Source organism: Phoca vitulina, unplaced genomic scaffold (genome assembly GCF_004348235.1).
Source record: "Phoca vitulina isolate PV1807 unplaced genomic scaffold, GSC_HSeal_1.0 scaffold13, whole genome shotgun sequence".
NCBI lineage: Eukaryota > Metazoa > Chordata > Mammalia > Carnivora > Phocidae > Phoca > Phoca vitulina.
The window spans coordinates 145,331-160,166 of NW_022589716.1; the positions used below are offsets into that span (position 1 = coordinate 145,331).

General features: G+C 38.5%; 2 protein-coding genes across 2 annotated transcripts in view; both read right to left on the reverse strand.

The window, feature by feature from the left end:
* LOC116636893 (adhesion G protein-coupled receptor E2-like) overlaps positions 1-7,888 on the reverse strand; it is a 75,615-nt gene extending 67,727 nt beyond the window's left edge. Inside the window, 1 exon segment of the mRNA XM_032412101.1 lies at positions 7,828-7,888. Coding sequence (XP_032267992.1) covers positions 7,828-7,888 — 61 coding nt within the window.
* Positions 7,889-8,250: 362 nt separating this feature from the next.
* LOC116636894 (olfactory receptor 7A17-like) lies at positions 8,251-9,219 on the reverse strand. Its single transcript, XM_032412102.1, has one exon. It carries the CDS (start codon positions 9,217-9,219, stop codon positions 8,251-8,253), a length of 969 nt encoding a protein of 322 aa, XP_032267993.1.
* Positions 9,220-14,836: the final 5,617 nt, after the last annotated feature.

Below are 14,836 nucleotides of genomic sequence, written 5' to 3' on the forward strand. Positions count from 1 at the left end.
GTAATGTATGGGGATTAACATAACAATAAAAAAATTAAAAAAAAAAAAAAAACTCCCAGCACCTTATCCCACTCCTGAGTGAGCATCTTCTCTTTTTTTAAATTTTCAAATTTTTTAAAATTTAAATTCAACTAGCCAACACATAGTACATCATTAGTTTTTGATGTAATTTTCAATGAACATCTTCTCCTGTTTAAGGCTAAAGAATCTGTCTTGACTAGATCCCTTGGGTTCTTCAAAGCATTGACTTGTGGTGGGAGACACAACTCCTGATACCTCTAAAAAGTTACTTTTCCCTTTTTCAACAAAGAGGACAAGTTTGTTCCTTTAATATAAAACCCTGGACTCTACACTCCTTGGATTCATGACAATTTTGCCAAAACAATTAGGAATTTCACACTTCTATCAAAAATTCAGGGCTATGACTTAAAACATCACTATAAAATATTTGTTAAATGTAAGAGCTATACTTAGAGTTTTATGCACTACGATGAAAGTTTAGCTCCTTATAGGAATTACCTGATTTAATTTTTATAAAAGTCCATTCTGTGAGGAAACATTACTGTGAGCTCCATTCCCCATGGAGACATGGGGCTTGAAGAATTTAGTGAGCTTTTCAAAGTTATCATTGCAGAAAGGGATGGGTGTTGATTGCATTCTGTCAGGATGCTCCCAGTTTTCAAACTCTGTGCCAGGGGTCCCAACCAGAGGTGGTTCTTTCACTCTGGGCATATCTGCCAATGTCTGAGGGATGCTGCTAAACACTTCCAATGATCAGGACAGCTACAACACAAATAAAGACTCTGCCTCATAGTTCAAATTGAGAGTGTGAGAAAATGTACTCTAGACCAGCCCTTCTCCAACTTCAAAGTGCATATGAATCACCTAGGATTCTAGTTCAAATGCAGATTCTGCTTTAGCAGGTGCTGGTGGGTCCAGGATTTGGCCTTTCTAACAAGCTCCTGAGTGATGTTGTTGCTGCAGGTCCTGGTCTGTGGACCACTCTTTGAGTAGCAAGGCTATAGTCCTGTGATAGAGTAAGGTGCAGGTGGTTGTAGGTGTTCTTCACAAAAAAATTGTGTTTGCATAAAATGTTGAATGACTAGTATATCCAGTCATTCTAGGGGCTGTGAGAAATTGTGTTTCTTTTCTTTTTTTTTCATGAAGATAGAAGTGTTTTATTCGTATGTATTTATTTTTTTCTTTCAAGATCTTTTTTTTTAATTCAATAGTGTATTATTAGTTTCAGAGGTAAAATTTAGTGATTCATCAGTTGCATATATTACCCAGTGCTCATTACATCAAGTGCCCTCCTTAATGCCCATCACCCAATTACCCCATCCCTCCATCCCCCCACCCACCTCCCCTCCAGCAACCCTCAGTTTGTCTCCTAGAGTTAAGAATCTCTTATGGTTTTTCTCCCTGTCTTTTTTTTATCTATTTTATTTTTCCTTCCCTTCCCCTATGTTCATCTATTTTGTTTCTAAAATCCCACATATGAGTGAAATATGGTATTTTTCTTTCTATGACTGACTTATATCACTTAACCTCTAGTTCCATCCACATTGTTGCAAATGGCAAGATTTCATTCTTTAATGGCTGAGTAATATTCCATTGTGTATATATACCACATCTTCTTTATCCATTCATCAGTTGATGGACATTTGGGCTCTTTCCATATTTTGGCTATTGAGGATAGTGCTGCTATAAACACTGGGGTGTATTTATTTCTTTTATATAAGGACACTTGAGTGGCATCAAATAATACACTTTTGGAACAGATTTTTTTTTTTTTTAAGAGAGAGAGAGAGCTTATGGGAGCCAGGGGTAGGGGCAGAGAGGAGAGAGAAAATCTTAAGCAGGCTCCATTCCCAGTGTGATGCCTGATGCAGGGCTCACTCTCGGGATACTGAGATCATGACCTGTGCCCAAATCAAGTGTCAGATGTTTAACTGTCTAGGCCACCCAAGTACCCTGCAAAAGACTTTCTAGTAGGCAGAATAAGAACCTCCTGAAGTCATCCACATTCTAATCCCTAGAAATTTTGAATACGTTATTTTTTTTTTATAGGAAGAGGGGTTTAAGGTAGCAAATGGAGTAAGGCTGCTAATCAGCTGACCTTAAACTAAGACTGGCTGAGATAATGCATTTGGAACTAATGTAATCACCATGGTCCTCTGAATGTGGGAGAGGAAGTCAGAATAGTTGGATCAGAGAGAGATGTGAAGATGCCACGTCATTGGCTTTGAAGATGGAGAAAGGGCAATGAGCCAAAGAACACTTGTCACTAGAAATGACAATAGAAAAGAAAGCAGAGTTTTTCTTAGAGCATCCAGAAGGAACCAGGCCTGGCAGACATCTTGATATTAGCTCATTGAGACTTATTTCAGGCTTCTGATCTCCAAAACTGTAAGAACATAAATTTGTTTCTTGAAGCTTCTAGTGTGGTAATTTGTTACAGCAGAAAAAAGAATGCAATACAGATATTTATCCAATAAAATTGTTTTGGAGGAAAACAAATTCTGGTCTCTGAATTAATTCATTTCTCTTATGGGACATTTTGTGTTGAAAACCAACCTTAACTGGAAGAAAAAAAAATACATTCAATTTGAGCTTCTGCTCCATTGCTTAAGTGGAATGGAAAATGTGAATTCCCCATTGCTAAAATATAAATGTGACTTTTTATTTATTTATTTATTTACTTACTTACTTACTTACTTATTTTATAAGAAATCTCTATGTCCAATGTGAGGCTTGAATTTTCCACCCTGAGATTAAGAGCTGCATGCTCCACTGACTGAGCCAACCAGGGGCCCTGTGACTTCAGATTTAAATATAAATTCTGACTTTGAGCCCTTTGTGCATTAACATTAGAAAAAGTAATTCAACAAATAATGCAATATATGTTAAGAAAGAAAAGAAGAAGAAGAAGAATGTAGCAGGAGGGGAAGAATGAAGGGGGGGAAATCGGAGGGGGAGAAGAACCATGAGAGACAATGGACTCTGAAAAACAAACTGAGGGTTCTAGAGGGGAGGGGGTTGGGAGGATGGGTTAGCCTGGTGATGGGTATTGAGGAGGGCACGTTCTGCATGGAGCACTGGGTGTTATGCACAAACAATGAATCATGGAACACTATATCTAAAACTAATGATGTAATGTATGGGGATTAACATAACAATAAAAAAATTAAAAAAAAAAAGAAAAAGTAATTCATTACTAAAATTAAGTTTGTGGGGTGACTGAGTGGTGAAGTGGGTTAAGCATCAGACTCTTGGTTTTGGCTCAGGTCTGATCTCGGGTGGTGAGATCGAGCCCCACGTAGGGCTTTGTGCATCAGAGAGTCTGCTTAAGGTTCTCTCTCCCTCTCCCTCTGCCCCTCCCACTAGTGCTTTCTCTCTCTCTCTCTCAAATAAATAAAGAAATCTTAAAATTTAAATTAAGTTAGGGCATTTTACTTTAAGTCTTTCTGTCTAAATTTCTACATCCTTTTAATTTCATGCTAATTTAAATATTCACTCTTTTGATTTCTATCCTCTCCAAATTTCTTTCAAATTTCCTTTCAACATAAAAGATGGGATTACTGAGTGTGTGTTATACATACATGTGTAAGAGTGTATTTGTATGAAATAATGTACAAATGCACACATACATATGTACATGGACCCATGAAAGACTTAGTAGACTCAGCAACTATTTCCAAATACTGTATTTATTCCTAACAACATCCACCTGAATTAGGCTTATTAACCCACATCACCATCAGAAATAAAGAAACAGACGTTTCTAGTTTGTTATATTTTTTACAATTATGTAACAAAGCTTTAAAATTTTTGTGCACTTTCTTGACTTATATATAAATGGACTCATGCAGTATGTACTCTTAATTTTTGTATGATTACTTTAATTCAGAAAATTTTACATTTTAAATCTATTTAGTTTATTGTATGTCATTGTATTTCAAGAAATTGTTTAAAAGAAAAAATCTGTTATAATTAATCAGTGAATTCAGCAGTTCATAAAGTCAATATATAAAAATTGATTGCATCTCTATACACTAATAACAAAAATCAGAAAGGGAAAATAAGAAAACAATCCCATTTACCACTGCATCAGCAAGAATAAAATACCTCAAAATAAATTTAACCAAAGAGACAAAACACCTATACACTGAAAACTATTAGACATTGCTGGAATAAATTGAAGATGACACAAAGAAATGGAAAGATACGCCATGCTCGTTGATTGGAAGAATTAATACTGTTAAAATGTCCATACTACCAAAAGCAACCTGTGGATTCAGTGCAATCCTTATCAAAATTCCAATGGCATTTTTTACAGAAATAGAACGAGCACTCCTACAACTTTTATGGAATCATAAACACCCAAAATAGCCAAAGCAACCATAGAAAGAAGAGCAAAGCTGGAGACATCATACTCCTTGATTTCAAAGTATATTACAAAGCTACGGTAATCAAAACAGTATGATAATGGCATAAAAAAACACACAGATCAATAGAATGGAATGGAATAGAGAGCCCAGAAATAAACCCACAGATATGTGGTTAATTAGTTTACAACAAAGGAGGCAAGAATATACAAGGAAAGCATAGTTTCTTCAATAAATGGCATTGAGTAAACTGGACAGCCATATGCAAAAGAATGAAACAGGCTTTTACCATAGGCAAAAATTAACTCAAAATGTTAAAGACTTGAATGTAGGACTCGAAGCCATAAAATTTCTAGAAGAAAACATTGGTCTTGGCAATGAGTTTTAGAATTTGACACCCAAAAGCAAGGGAACAAAAGCAAAAACAAACAGGGTCTACCTCAAACTAAAAACTTCTGCATGCCAAAGGAAACCGTCAACAAAATGAAAAGGCAACCTCCTGAATGGCAGAGAATATTTGAAAATCATATATCTGATAAGGGTAAACATTCCAAATATATAAAGAACTCATACAACTAAATAGCAACAAACAAACAAATAATCTGACTAAACAATGGGCAGAAGATCTGAATAGACATTTTTCCAATGAAGACATACAGATGGCCAACAGGTACATGAAAAGATGCTCAACATCACTACTCACCAGGGAAATGCAAATCAGAACCACAAAGAGATATTACCTCACACCTCTTGGAATGGTCAGTATCAAACAGGCAAGAAACAGCAAGTGTTGGTGGGATGTGGAGAAAAGGGAACCCTGTGCATTGTTGGTGAGAATGCAAACTGCAGTCACTGTGGAAACAGAGTGGAAGTTTCTTGAAACATTAAAAATAGAACTACCATATGATACAGCAATTCCACTTGTGAGCATTTATCTGAAGAAAACAAAAACCCAAGTTCAAAAAGATATGCACGACTCCATTTCATGGCAGCATAATTGTAATAGTCAAGACATGGAAACAACCTAGATGTTCACTAGTGGATGAAAGGATAAAGAAAATGTGCTGTACTGCATGATGTATGGAAGTGTTGGATCACTATATTGTACACCTGAAAGTAATGTAACACTGTATGTTAACTATACTGGAATCAAAATAAAATAAAATAAAAAAGAAATTGTGCCATATATACTATTATATAATTTAATATTTAATATATATTTATATATAAATATTATTTATTATATTATATATTAAATATATAAATATATGTATATAATTATATATTTATAAATTTATATATTATATAATATGAATTTATATTTAATATTATATATTATTATATAACATATTTTATTATTTACCATACAAATAAATGAAATCTTGGCATTTGTGACAGCATGGATGGACCTTGAAGGCATTGTGCTCAGTGAAATAAGTTAGTCAGAGTGAGACAAATACCATATGATCTCACTTATATGTGGAATCTTAAAACAAGACAAAACCAAACCAAGCTTGTGGATATGCAGAATAAATTGACATTAGCCTGAGCTAAGGGGTGGGGAGTGGATGAAATGGGCAAAAGTGTCAAAAGATGCAAATTTCCAATTATAAAATGAGTAAGTCATAGGGATGTCATGTCCGGCATGGTGACTCTAGCTAAAAAAACTGTATTGTAGTTTTGAAATTGGCTAGGAGAGGGGATCTTGACATTTGTCATCATGAGAGAAGTTTGTAACTGTATGTTGTGATGGATTTAACTGAACTTACTCTGATCACTTTGCAATATATACAAATATTGAATCAATCTATTGTACACCTGAAATTAATGCAATGTAATGCCAATTATATGTTAATGACATCAACAATAACAATAATAATAGTGACAAGGGACAGTTCATCCATAACATTGGCTCAGGTCTGAGTCACAGGTATCATGGGCCCAGGTGAGTATTGCAGGCATTCTTAGCCTATAGCATTGCTATCCATAGGCTGAGGCTTAAAGGGGATGATGATATAGTCTATGTCATCTGGGAGAGCAGTTAAGGAGTAAAAAAAAAAAAAAAAAATGACAACAGACCCAACCTGAAAACTGAGATTTCATGTCTTCCTCTATGATGAAATTATATAAATGTCCTTAGATGCCAAGTGCAGTCCTATCCATATGAGTAACACAACTCATGATTTTTCCTTCAGGAAGACTAGGGAAATTTTAATTTCCATGATCTATGTCATTTGAAAAAGAATTTTTTTTTTTTTTTTTTAGTTTTTGATGTAGTGTTCCATGATTCATTGTTTGCGTATAACACCCAGTGCTCCATGCAGAACGTGCCCTCTTTAATACCCATCACCAGGCTAATCCATCCCCCCACCCCTCCCCTCTAGAACCCTCAGTTTGTTTCTCAGAAAAGGAATCATTTTTAAGAAATCAAAGTGGCCCTGTAAATGACATGTAAGTTTTCAAATATTTCTGTGGGAATTGGACCAAGGGAAAAACTGTATGTATATCAGACAGTGCAGAAAGCTTAGTAGATGGAATTTTCTGAAATTGTATAAAGTTGAATTCTTTTTTAAAATTATATTTTATTCAAATTCAATTTAGTTAACATACGTGAACCATTAGTTTCAGAGGTAGAGTTCAGTGATTCATCAGTTGCAATAACACCCAGTGCTCATTACATCACATGCCCATCACCCAGTTACCCTATCCCCCCACCCACCTCCGCTCCAGCAACTCTCAGTGTTTCCTATAGTTAAGATTCTCTCATGGATTGTCTCCCCCTCTGATTTCATCTTATTTTAATTTTCTCTCCCTTCCCCTATGATCCTCTATTTTGTTTCTTAAATTCTACGTATGAGTGAAATCATATGATAATTGTCTTTAGAGAAGTTGAATTGTAAGAAATGGAAATTTCCAGAAATATATAGGAGCAGATTCTATTTCACAATGATTAAAGAATCGTGTTTTACACAAAAGACATAGCAGCCGTGTTTTGGTTTTGAACAGGAAAGGAGCACACCTGGGTGTTTCATTAGGTTAAACGTCTGCCTTTGGCTCAGGTCATGCTCCTAGGGTCCTGGGGTTGAGCCTACATCAGGCTCCTTGCTCAGCAGGAAGTCTGCTTCTCCCTCTCCCCTAGCCCCTCACCCCTGCTCTTGTGCTCTCTCTCTCTCTCTCAAATAAACGAATAAAATCTTTTAAAAAAGAACAGGAAAAGAAACTTTATTATTATTACAGAAACTTAACAGAGACAGGAGAGGGAAGGAATCTACACATAGATGAAGGTAATAGTAGGCAATAAATGAGAATAAGGCAAAATTATATTAAACCCAGGAATTACAACATCCAACCTCAGTAGCTGGGGAAGGCCCTGGAAACAGCCAGACTGGAGTCCTGATTGAGATGCCTGGGCAGAGCCCAGGTGAGACGTTCAACTGACCATCCTCATAAGGGCCACATTCATAGGGCAAGTAATAGGGTTTGAAATTAAACATCTGCATTGCCTACGTGCCGTTTGGAACAAGCTGCACTTCCATGTTATCATGTTTCCATATTTTCAAAGATTCTGGGGTATGTGTGCCTGTCTCCTCTCCTGGATTGCATTTTGGGGGCCAGACCAGCCTGGAGCAGGAGGGTGCAAGAGGCAAGATTTGTAGTTCTTGGTGACCAAACCAGAAGGGTCACCTGGAGGCCAGACAGTATACTTTAAACAAGTAGGCTCCCAACATTATTCCCACAGCAGGAGTCTCACAAAAAACATTCCTTAGCCTGCCTGTGTACATGCAGGTCGAGGTGGTCCATTATGTGAGACAAGTCACAAAAACATTTATCCATACAGAACACATGGCTTTGAGCCCTGCAATCAAGAGCACTTCTTCATCACCAGGACAATTGTGCCTTTTATAGCTGCCCTTCTGAAGAGTCTTATCAGAGCCCCTTTTATGTCTCTGTTCCTCAGGCTGTAGATGAAGGGGTTCAGCATGGGTGTGACCACCGTGTACATCACCGAGGCTACTGCACTTGCGTGGGAGCTCTGGGTAGCCGTAGAGTTAAGGTACACTCCCAGGACTGTACAATAAAATAAGGAGACAACCGAGAGGTGAGATGCACAGGTGGAAAATGCTTTATACTTGCCCTGAGCTGATGAGATTCTATATATGGAGGAAATAATCTTAGAGTATGAGTAAAGGATCCCAGTGAGGGGACCACCAGCAAGCAACACAGTTGAAACATATAGCACTGTGTCATTAAGAGAGGTATCCGAACAGGCAAGTTGGATCATCTGATGGAGTTCACAAAAAAAGTGGGGGATTTCCACTTCTGGACAGAAGGACAGCCGCAACACCATTAAGCTCTGTAACAAGGAATTCAGGACACTCATGATACAGGACACCAGAACCAGCAGTCCACAGAGCTGGGGGTTCATGATGACTGTGTAGTGTAGGGGGTGACAGATGGCCATGTACCGGTCGTAGGCCATCACAGCCAGAAGAAAGTCGTCCCAGCCTGCAAAGAATATGGAAAAACAGATCTGGCTGATGCATCCTGTATAGGTTATAACTTTGCTCTGGGTCTGTATATTCACCAGCATCTTTGGGATGATGGTCGAGATGACACAGATATCTAGAAAGGACAGGTTGGCGAGGAAGAAGTACATGGGGGTGTGGAGGTGGGAGTCAAAGCTGACAGCAAGGGTGATGAGCAGGTTTCCAAACACAGTAATCAGGTACATGGAGAGGAAAAGCCAAAATATGAGGGGCTGCAGTTCTGGTTCATTTGGTAATCCCAGAAGAAGAAATCCTGAAATTTGGGTATCATTGCATGGTCCCATGAGGCTGTTGTGATGACTGGAAATTAGGAAAAAGTGATTAATTTTAACACAACTGAGTATTAGTAACATGGCAGAAATGCTATAATTACAATGACATGTGGGGAGAAAAGCAGGCATAAAACAAAGTGGCTGGGGTGCTATCTTTACTGGGAGTTCAGGAAGACCTAAAACAAGGTGACATTTGAAGAGAGACCTCAGGGAAGTCTGCACGGGAGACATGAGGTTATCTGGGGACATGTGTGTCCTGCAGGAGAAAGAGCCAGTGTAAAGGCCCTGAGGAAGGCACTTGTTTCAGACAGATATCCAGAACTCACAATGGAGCCAGTGTGGTCAGGAAACCAGCAAGAGGGAGAGTGATGTGAGGTGGTGTCAGGGAATGTTGAGGAACGAGGTGGCCTCCCCCGCTGCAGCTGAGACTTCAAGAAACAGGGAGTCCTTCATTCACATGGTGTTCCTTGCACTTCATTAATTTGTTTCCAAGGAATCCTGTCAATAGAAATGGAGCCCTCCCTTATTTCCAAGTGTTGGTTAACATCTTGGAGTCTGTATTTTAAGGGCCCCTTAAAGATTCCTGGGGCCATGTGACTACCAGGCTCTTCTCATCCCCCAGCTACAATATTTAAGAAAGAAATGATACTAGTTAAGGTCTCAAGATCAAATTATCATTACCCTAATGAATATAGAAAAGTACACAAATTCTAGTTGGTAAAACTCCCATGAACATGTAACTTGGTGCTCCATTTTAATATGACCATTTTGTCCTGTATTTATAGAAGTATAAAAAACTCAAAAGGAAGAGCAGGGAGAAAGTTCTTGTAAGCCCAGGTGATCCCTGAAAGATCATGATGATAAGAAAGCTTCCCTGGTTCTGGCTGCATTCCAACCCTAGGTATATCCCCTCAATGCCCAGAATACCTAATAAGGCAGCAAAAACTGATTCTCCAAAAGAGAAAAGAGTGATATATTTATGATTTCAAGACACCTTAATGTATGAACATCCACTAGAAATTTGAGCAAAAGGACTAAATCAACAATTGACCAAAGGAAACACAATGTACAAAAATAGCAGGGATTTATAAAGAAAAAATGGTAAAAGACGTTTCTAAATGATATTAAATGCAAACTTTTGGAATCGGTGAATGAGTTTTGAACCTTGGATTTACCACACATTAGCTGTCTGAATTTGGGAAGACAACCAATTCATTCTAAAATGAATATTCTCACTGCAATAGTGGGGCTTCTAGTGGTATCTATCCTCCTAAAGTAGTCAACAGATTGAGTCCATATATGTAAAAAGTTGAGCATAGGTCCTTCCTGTTAGTGTATGAATGGTTATTCTCTTTGTTCAGTAATGTGTGTGTGTATATACATGTAGATTTGTGTGTTTGCATGTGCACACATGCTTGATCATAATGCAAAAGGCATGTTTACTGTGGACAGAAAAAAAACTGGGATCCACTGAAGTAAATGAAGAAAATGGTTTAATATAAGGCCAGTGGCTGCTAATGTGGGAAAAACAGTATGAATGAGGAGTCTCTCAAAAGACCAAATTGCAGAGGGAAAAGGCAGTCCACGTGGGTGCTGACTTGACATCAGACTCCAAGGAGCCCAGTGTGACTGCCCCACTGGCCTCATCATGGGGTCCACCTCAAGCCCCTGATCTAATTGTCATTCCTGTCCCTATGCTCTCTTTATTTGACCACACTTGTTTTTATGTGGCCTGAGAGTGGGTGAGGCTGGCTCTTCTCTTGCTTTCCTTGGTGTCATTCATTCCTTTGTTATCTTGGACTTTGGGGTGATCTTTGTTTGACACAAAATCCAATGGATACACATGTGTCCTGATTCTCTGTTCCTTGTCTGACATGCAGAAACCTGCCCAGACCATACTCTGTAAAATATTGCATGTTCTGGGACAATCTAATCCTTTTATGTGTATGTTTATTCTTGAACACCGTGTATCATATAGGGCACTTAGTTCCCTGTTCTCCATTATAATGCATGCTCCAAAGGAGCAGGGGCCTCCCCTGCTTTGTTTGACTCTTTGTGTTCACAAAGGTGCACATTTGTATAGAAACAAGTTTTAAAAAATGAGAATTCATTAAATTGAAGCAATGGTAGGGAAAATAAACTCCTGTTATATATAGTGGATTCAAATAACTGTCTTCAACAAAACTGACCAATAATCTAACATCTCACAGAAAAGATATATAATAGCAACAATCACATTAACATGGGCCTCTAATTCAGGATAAAATGGCTAAAAGCCTGGAAATAAAATAATAGGAAAATATAGTTTTTAATACATAGTGCTAGAAGCAGTAGCTCAAGTTATAATTTGATCATATGTGACCATAATTGGACTCAGTTGTGATCATGAAAAAGATGCAGGGGATCTTCAGTTGAATTCAAAAGAACATGTTTCACATAATGACAGGAGGTAGTTGCTACTTTAAAAAACAAATCTAATTCCAAAATATAAAATGGTAGAAACAAAGGAAGTAAGGAAAATTAGATGTGAAATAAAATGGCAATATGGATAAAAGCAATTCTTGGGGCACCTGGGTGGCTCAGTCAGTTGAGCGTCTGCCTTCGGCTCAGGTTGTTATCCCAGGGTCCTGGGATTGAGTCCCCACATCAGGCTCTCTACTCAGTGGAGAGCCTGGTTCTCCCTCTCCCTCTGCCTGCTGCTCTGCCTATTTGTGCTCTCTATCTCTCTTCAAATAAATAAATAAAATCTTTTTTAAAAATAAAAAATAAAAGCAATTCTTACTACTAAGGATGCAGAAGAATTTCAATGTTTAAAAGCAATGAGGAGAACACCATGTGACTAACTGACAGATAGGATCTCACAAAACATGTAGGCTCTCACTCAATCCCATAAATACATCTATACACAATACAAGGATTAAGTGGCAAACAGCAAAGTTGGTGAAAAAAAAAATGCCACTCTTTTCTGAAAGAATGGGATCAAAACACAATAAAAACACACAGATCCCAGTACATAGAAGCAATGTACTTGCAAAATAATTTGCATATCTGAAGTAAATGGCTAACAAAGTCAAAAATATATTCAGCTTCCTTGGTAATAAAATAGTTGCAAAGTAATGCTCCTTGGCATATCCCTTCATGCATATTAGGTAAATTTTTTTCCAGTGAATATCAATGGGAGAGAAGATACTGTGAAATGTGTGTCTTAAAAACTGCCATCACAAGGTAGCATTTACCTCCATGGTCCTGGATCCTTCTAATAAATATAGGAGAAGCTAAATGCACCCCATCTGAAAACTTTAAAAAATGCTCTTACTCCACTGCTCACACCTCCAAGTCTAAGACTCTGTTTTCCTACTCCCCTTAGCTGCAAAACTCTTTGAATGTGTTCTAATTTCACTGGAACCACTTTATGCCCCCCAGTCCTTCCTGCATCCCATCCAACTGACTTCCATTCCCACCATGTATTGTCAGCAATGATCCCTGTAATGCGAAGTCCAACGAACACTGCTTTTTAAAATATATTAAGTAAATTATTTTTAAACTTCGTAGTCAACCCAACAAACAAACACTGAATCTTGGCTCTGGGATAGGTTGGTTGGGCTTTCAGACGACCTCAGGTGTAGGTTCTTAGGTTCCATTCTCTCTGATCCTTTCCTGAAATACCTGCTGAGCTCTCAGACTTTCTAGGGTGAGTTCTAGAAGATGAAAGTCTCCGTGTGGAGGTCCAAATTCCTCCCTGGATGGTTGATGATGGAGGCTGAAGCTCTGTTCCCAGACAGGACAGCAAGAAGGAGTGAAGCATGGGTCCCCCAGCCAGACTTAGGAACCCAAAGGCAACAACCATGTCCTTTCCTGCACAAGGATGCAACATGGTAAGGGACCGCAGCATAGGATCCATTTATAGCTCCCTGTGTCTGCTCATTAGGCACTGTTTCCATTGTTACTCCCACCTCTGAGCAGATTGCTTCCCCGTGGGCCACTGGTGTGGACAGAAAGGAAAATTTTTCCTGCTAACTATCTGTTTCCAGGAGACCAATTAGAAGTCAGGTGAATCCAGTTTTTCTTACTTCTCCATGATCTTGCCTAACTTCCAGAGCTCTAAACTCCTTGCATCTTATCCCAATTTTGAGTTAATGTTTTCTCCAAATCTAAGACTGAAGAACCTCCTTAACCATGTCTCATGGACTACCAAAGTACTATCTTATGGCAGAAGAGATCTCCTGATATATCTAGAAAATTGCTATTCCCCATATCAATAAGAGAAAGTAGTGCTTTTTTAAAAAAATACGTGCCCTCTTTAATACCCATCACCAGGCTAACACATCCTCCCACCCCGTCGCCTCTAGAACCCTCAGTTTGTTTCTCGGAGTCCATAGTCTCTCATGGTTCATTTCCCCCTCCGATTTTCCCCCCTTCATTTTTCCCTTCCTACTATCTTCCTTTTTTTTTTTTTTAACATATAATGTATTATTTGTTTCAGAGGTACGGGTCTGTGATTCAACAGTCTTATACAATTCACAGCACTCACCATAGCACATACCCTCCCCAATGTCCATCAACCAGCCACCCCATCCCTCCCACCCACCACCACTCCAGCAAACCTCAGTTTGTTTCCTGAGATTAAGAATTCCCCATATCAGTGAGATCATATGATACATGTCTTTCTCTGATTGACTTATTTCGTTCAGCATAATACCCTCCAGTTCCATCCACATCATTGCAAATGGCAAGATTTCATTTTTTTGATGGCTGCATAATATTCCATTGCATATATATACCACCTCTTCTTTATCCATTCATCTGTTGATGGACATCTTGGCTCTTTCCACAGTTTGGCTATTGTGGACATTGCTGCTATAAACATCGGGGTGCACGTACCCCTTCAGATCACTACATTTGTATCCTTGGGGTACATACCCAGTAGTGCAATTGCTGGGTCATAGGGTAGCTCTATTTTCAACTTTTCGAGGAACCTCCATACTGTTTTCCAGAGTGGCTGCACCAGCTTGCATTCCCATCAACAGTGTAGGAGGGTTCCCCTTTCTCCGCATCCTTGCCAACATCTGTCGTTTCCTGACTTATTAATTTTAGCCATTCTGACTGGTGTGAGGTGATATCTCATTGAGGTTTTGATTTGGATTTCCCTGATGCCGAGTGATGTTGAACACTTTTTCATGTGTCTGTTGGCCATTTGGATAGTAAGTTGTAGGTGGTTCTTCATACACACACACAAAAATCATGTTTGCATAAAGTTTTGAGTGACAAGAATATCCAGTCATTCTATGGGCTGTGATAAATTCTGTTTTTGTTTCTTTTATATAAGGACCCTTGAGTGGCACCAAATACAATACTTTTGGAAAAGACCTTCTAGTAGGCAGAATAAGAGTCTCCTGAATTCATCTACATTCTAATCCATGGAAACTTTGACTATGTTATTTTTTATAGGAAGAGGGAGTTTTTTTTTTGTTTTGTTTTTTTAAAGATTTTTTATTTATTTATTTGAGAGAGACAGAATGCGAGAGAGCAAGCACATGAGAGGGGGGAGGGTCAGAGGGAGAAGCAGACTCCCCGCCGAGCAGGGAGCCCGATGCGGGACTCGATCCAGGGACTCCAGGATCATGACCTG

Excerpts from the sequence above, each read along its gene's own strand:
- LOC116636894 (XM_032412102.1), bottom strand. The coding sequence starts at position 9,219 with ATGGGACCATGCAATGATACCCAAATTTCAGGATTTCTTCTTCTGGGA.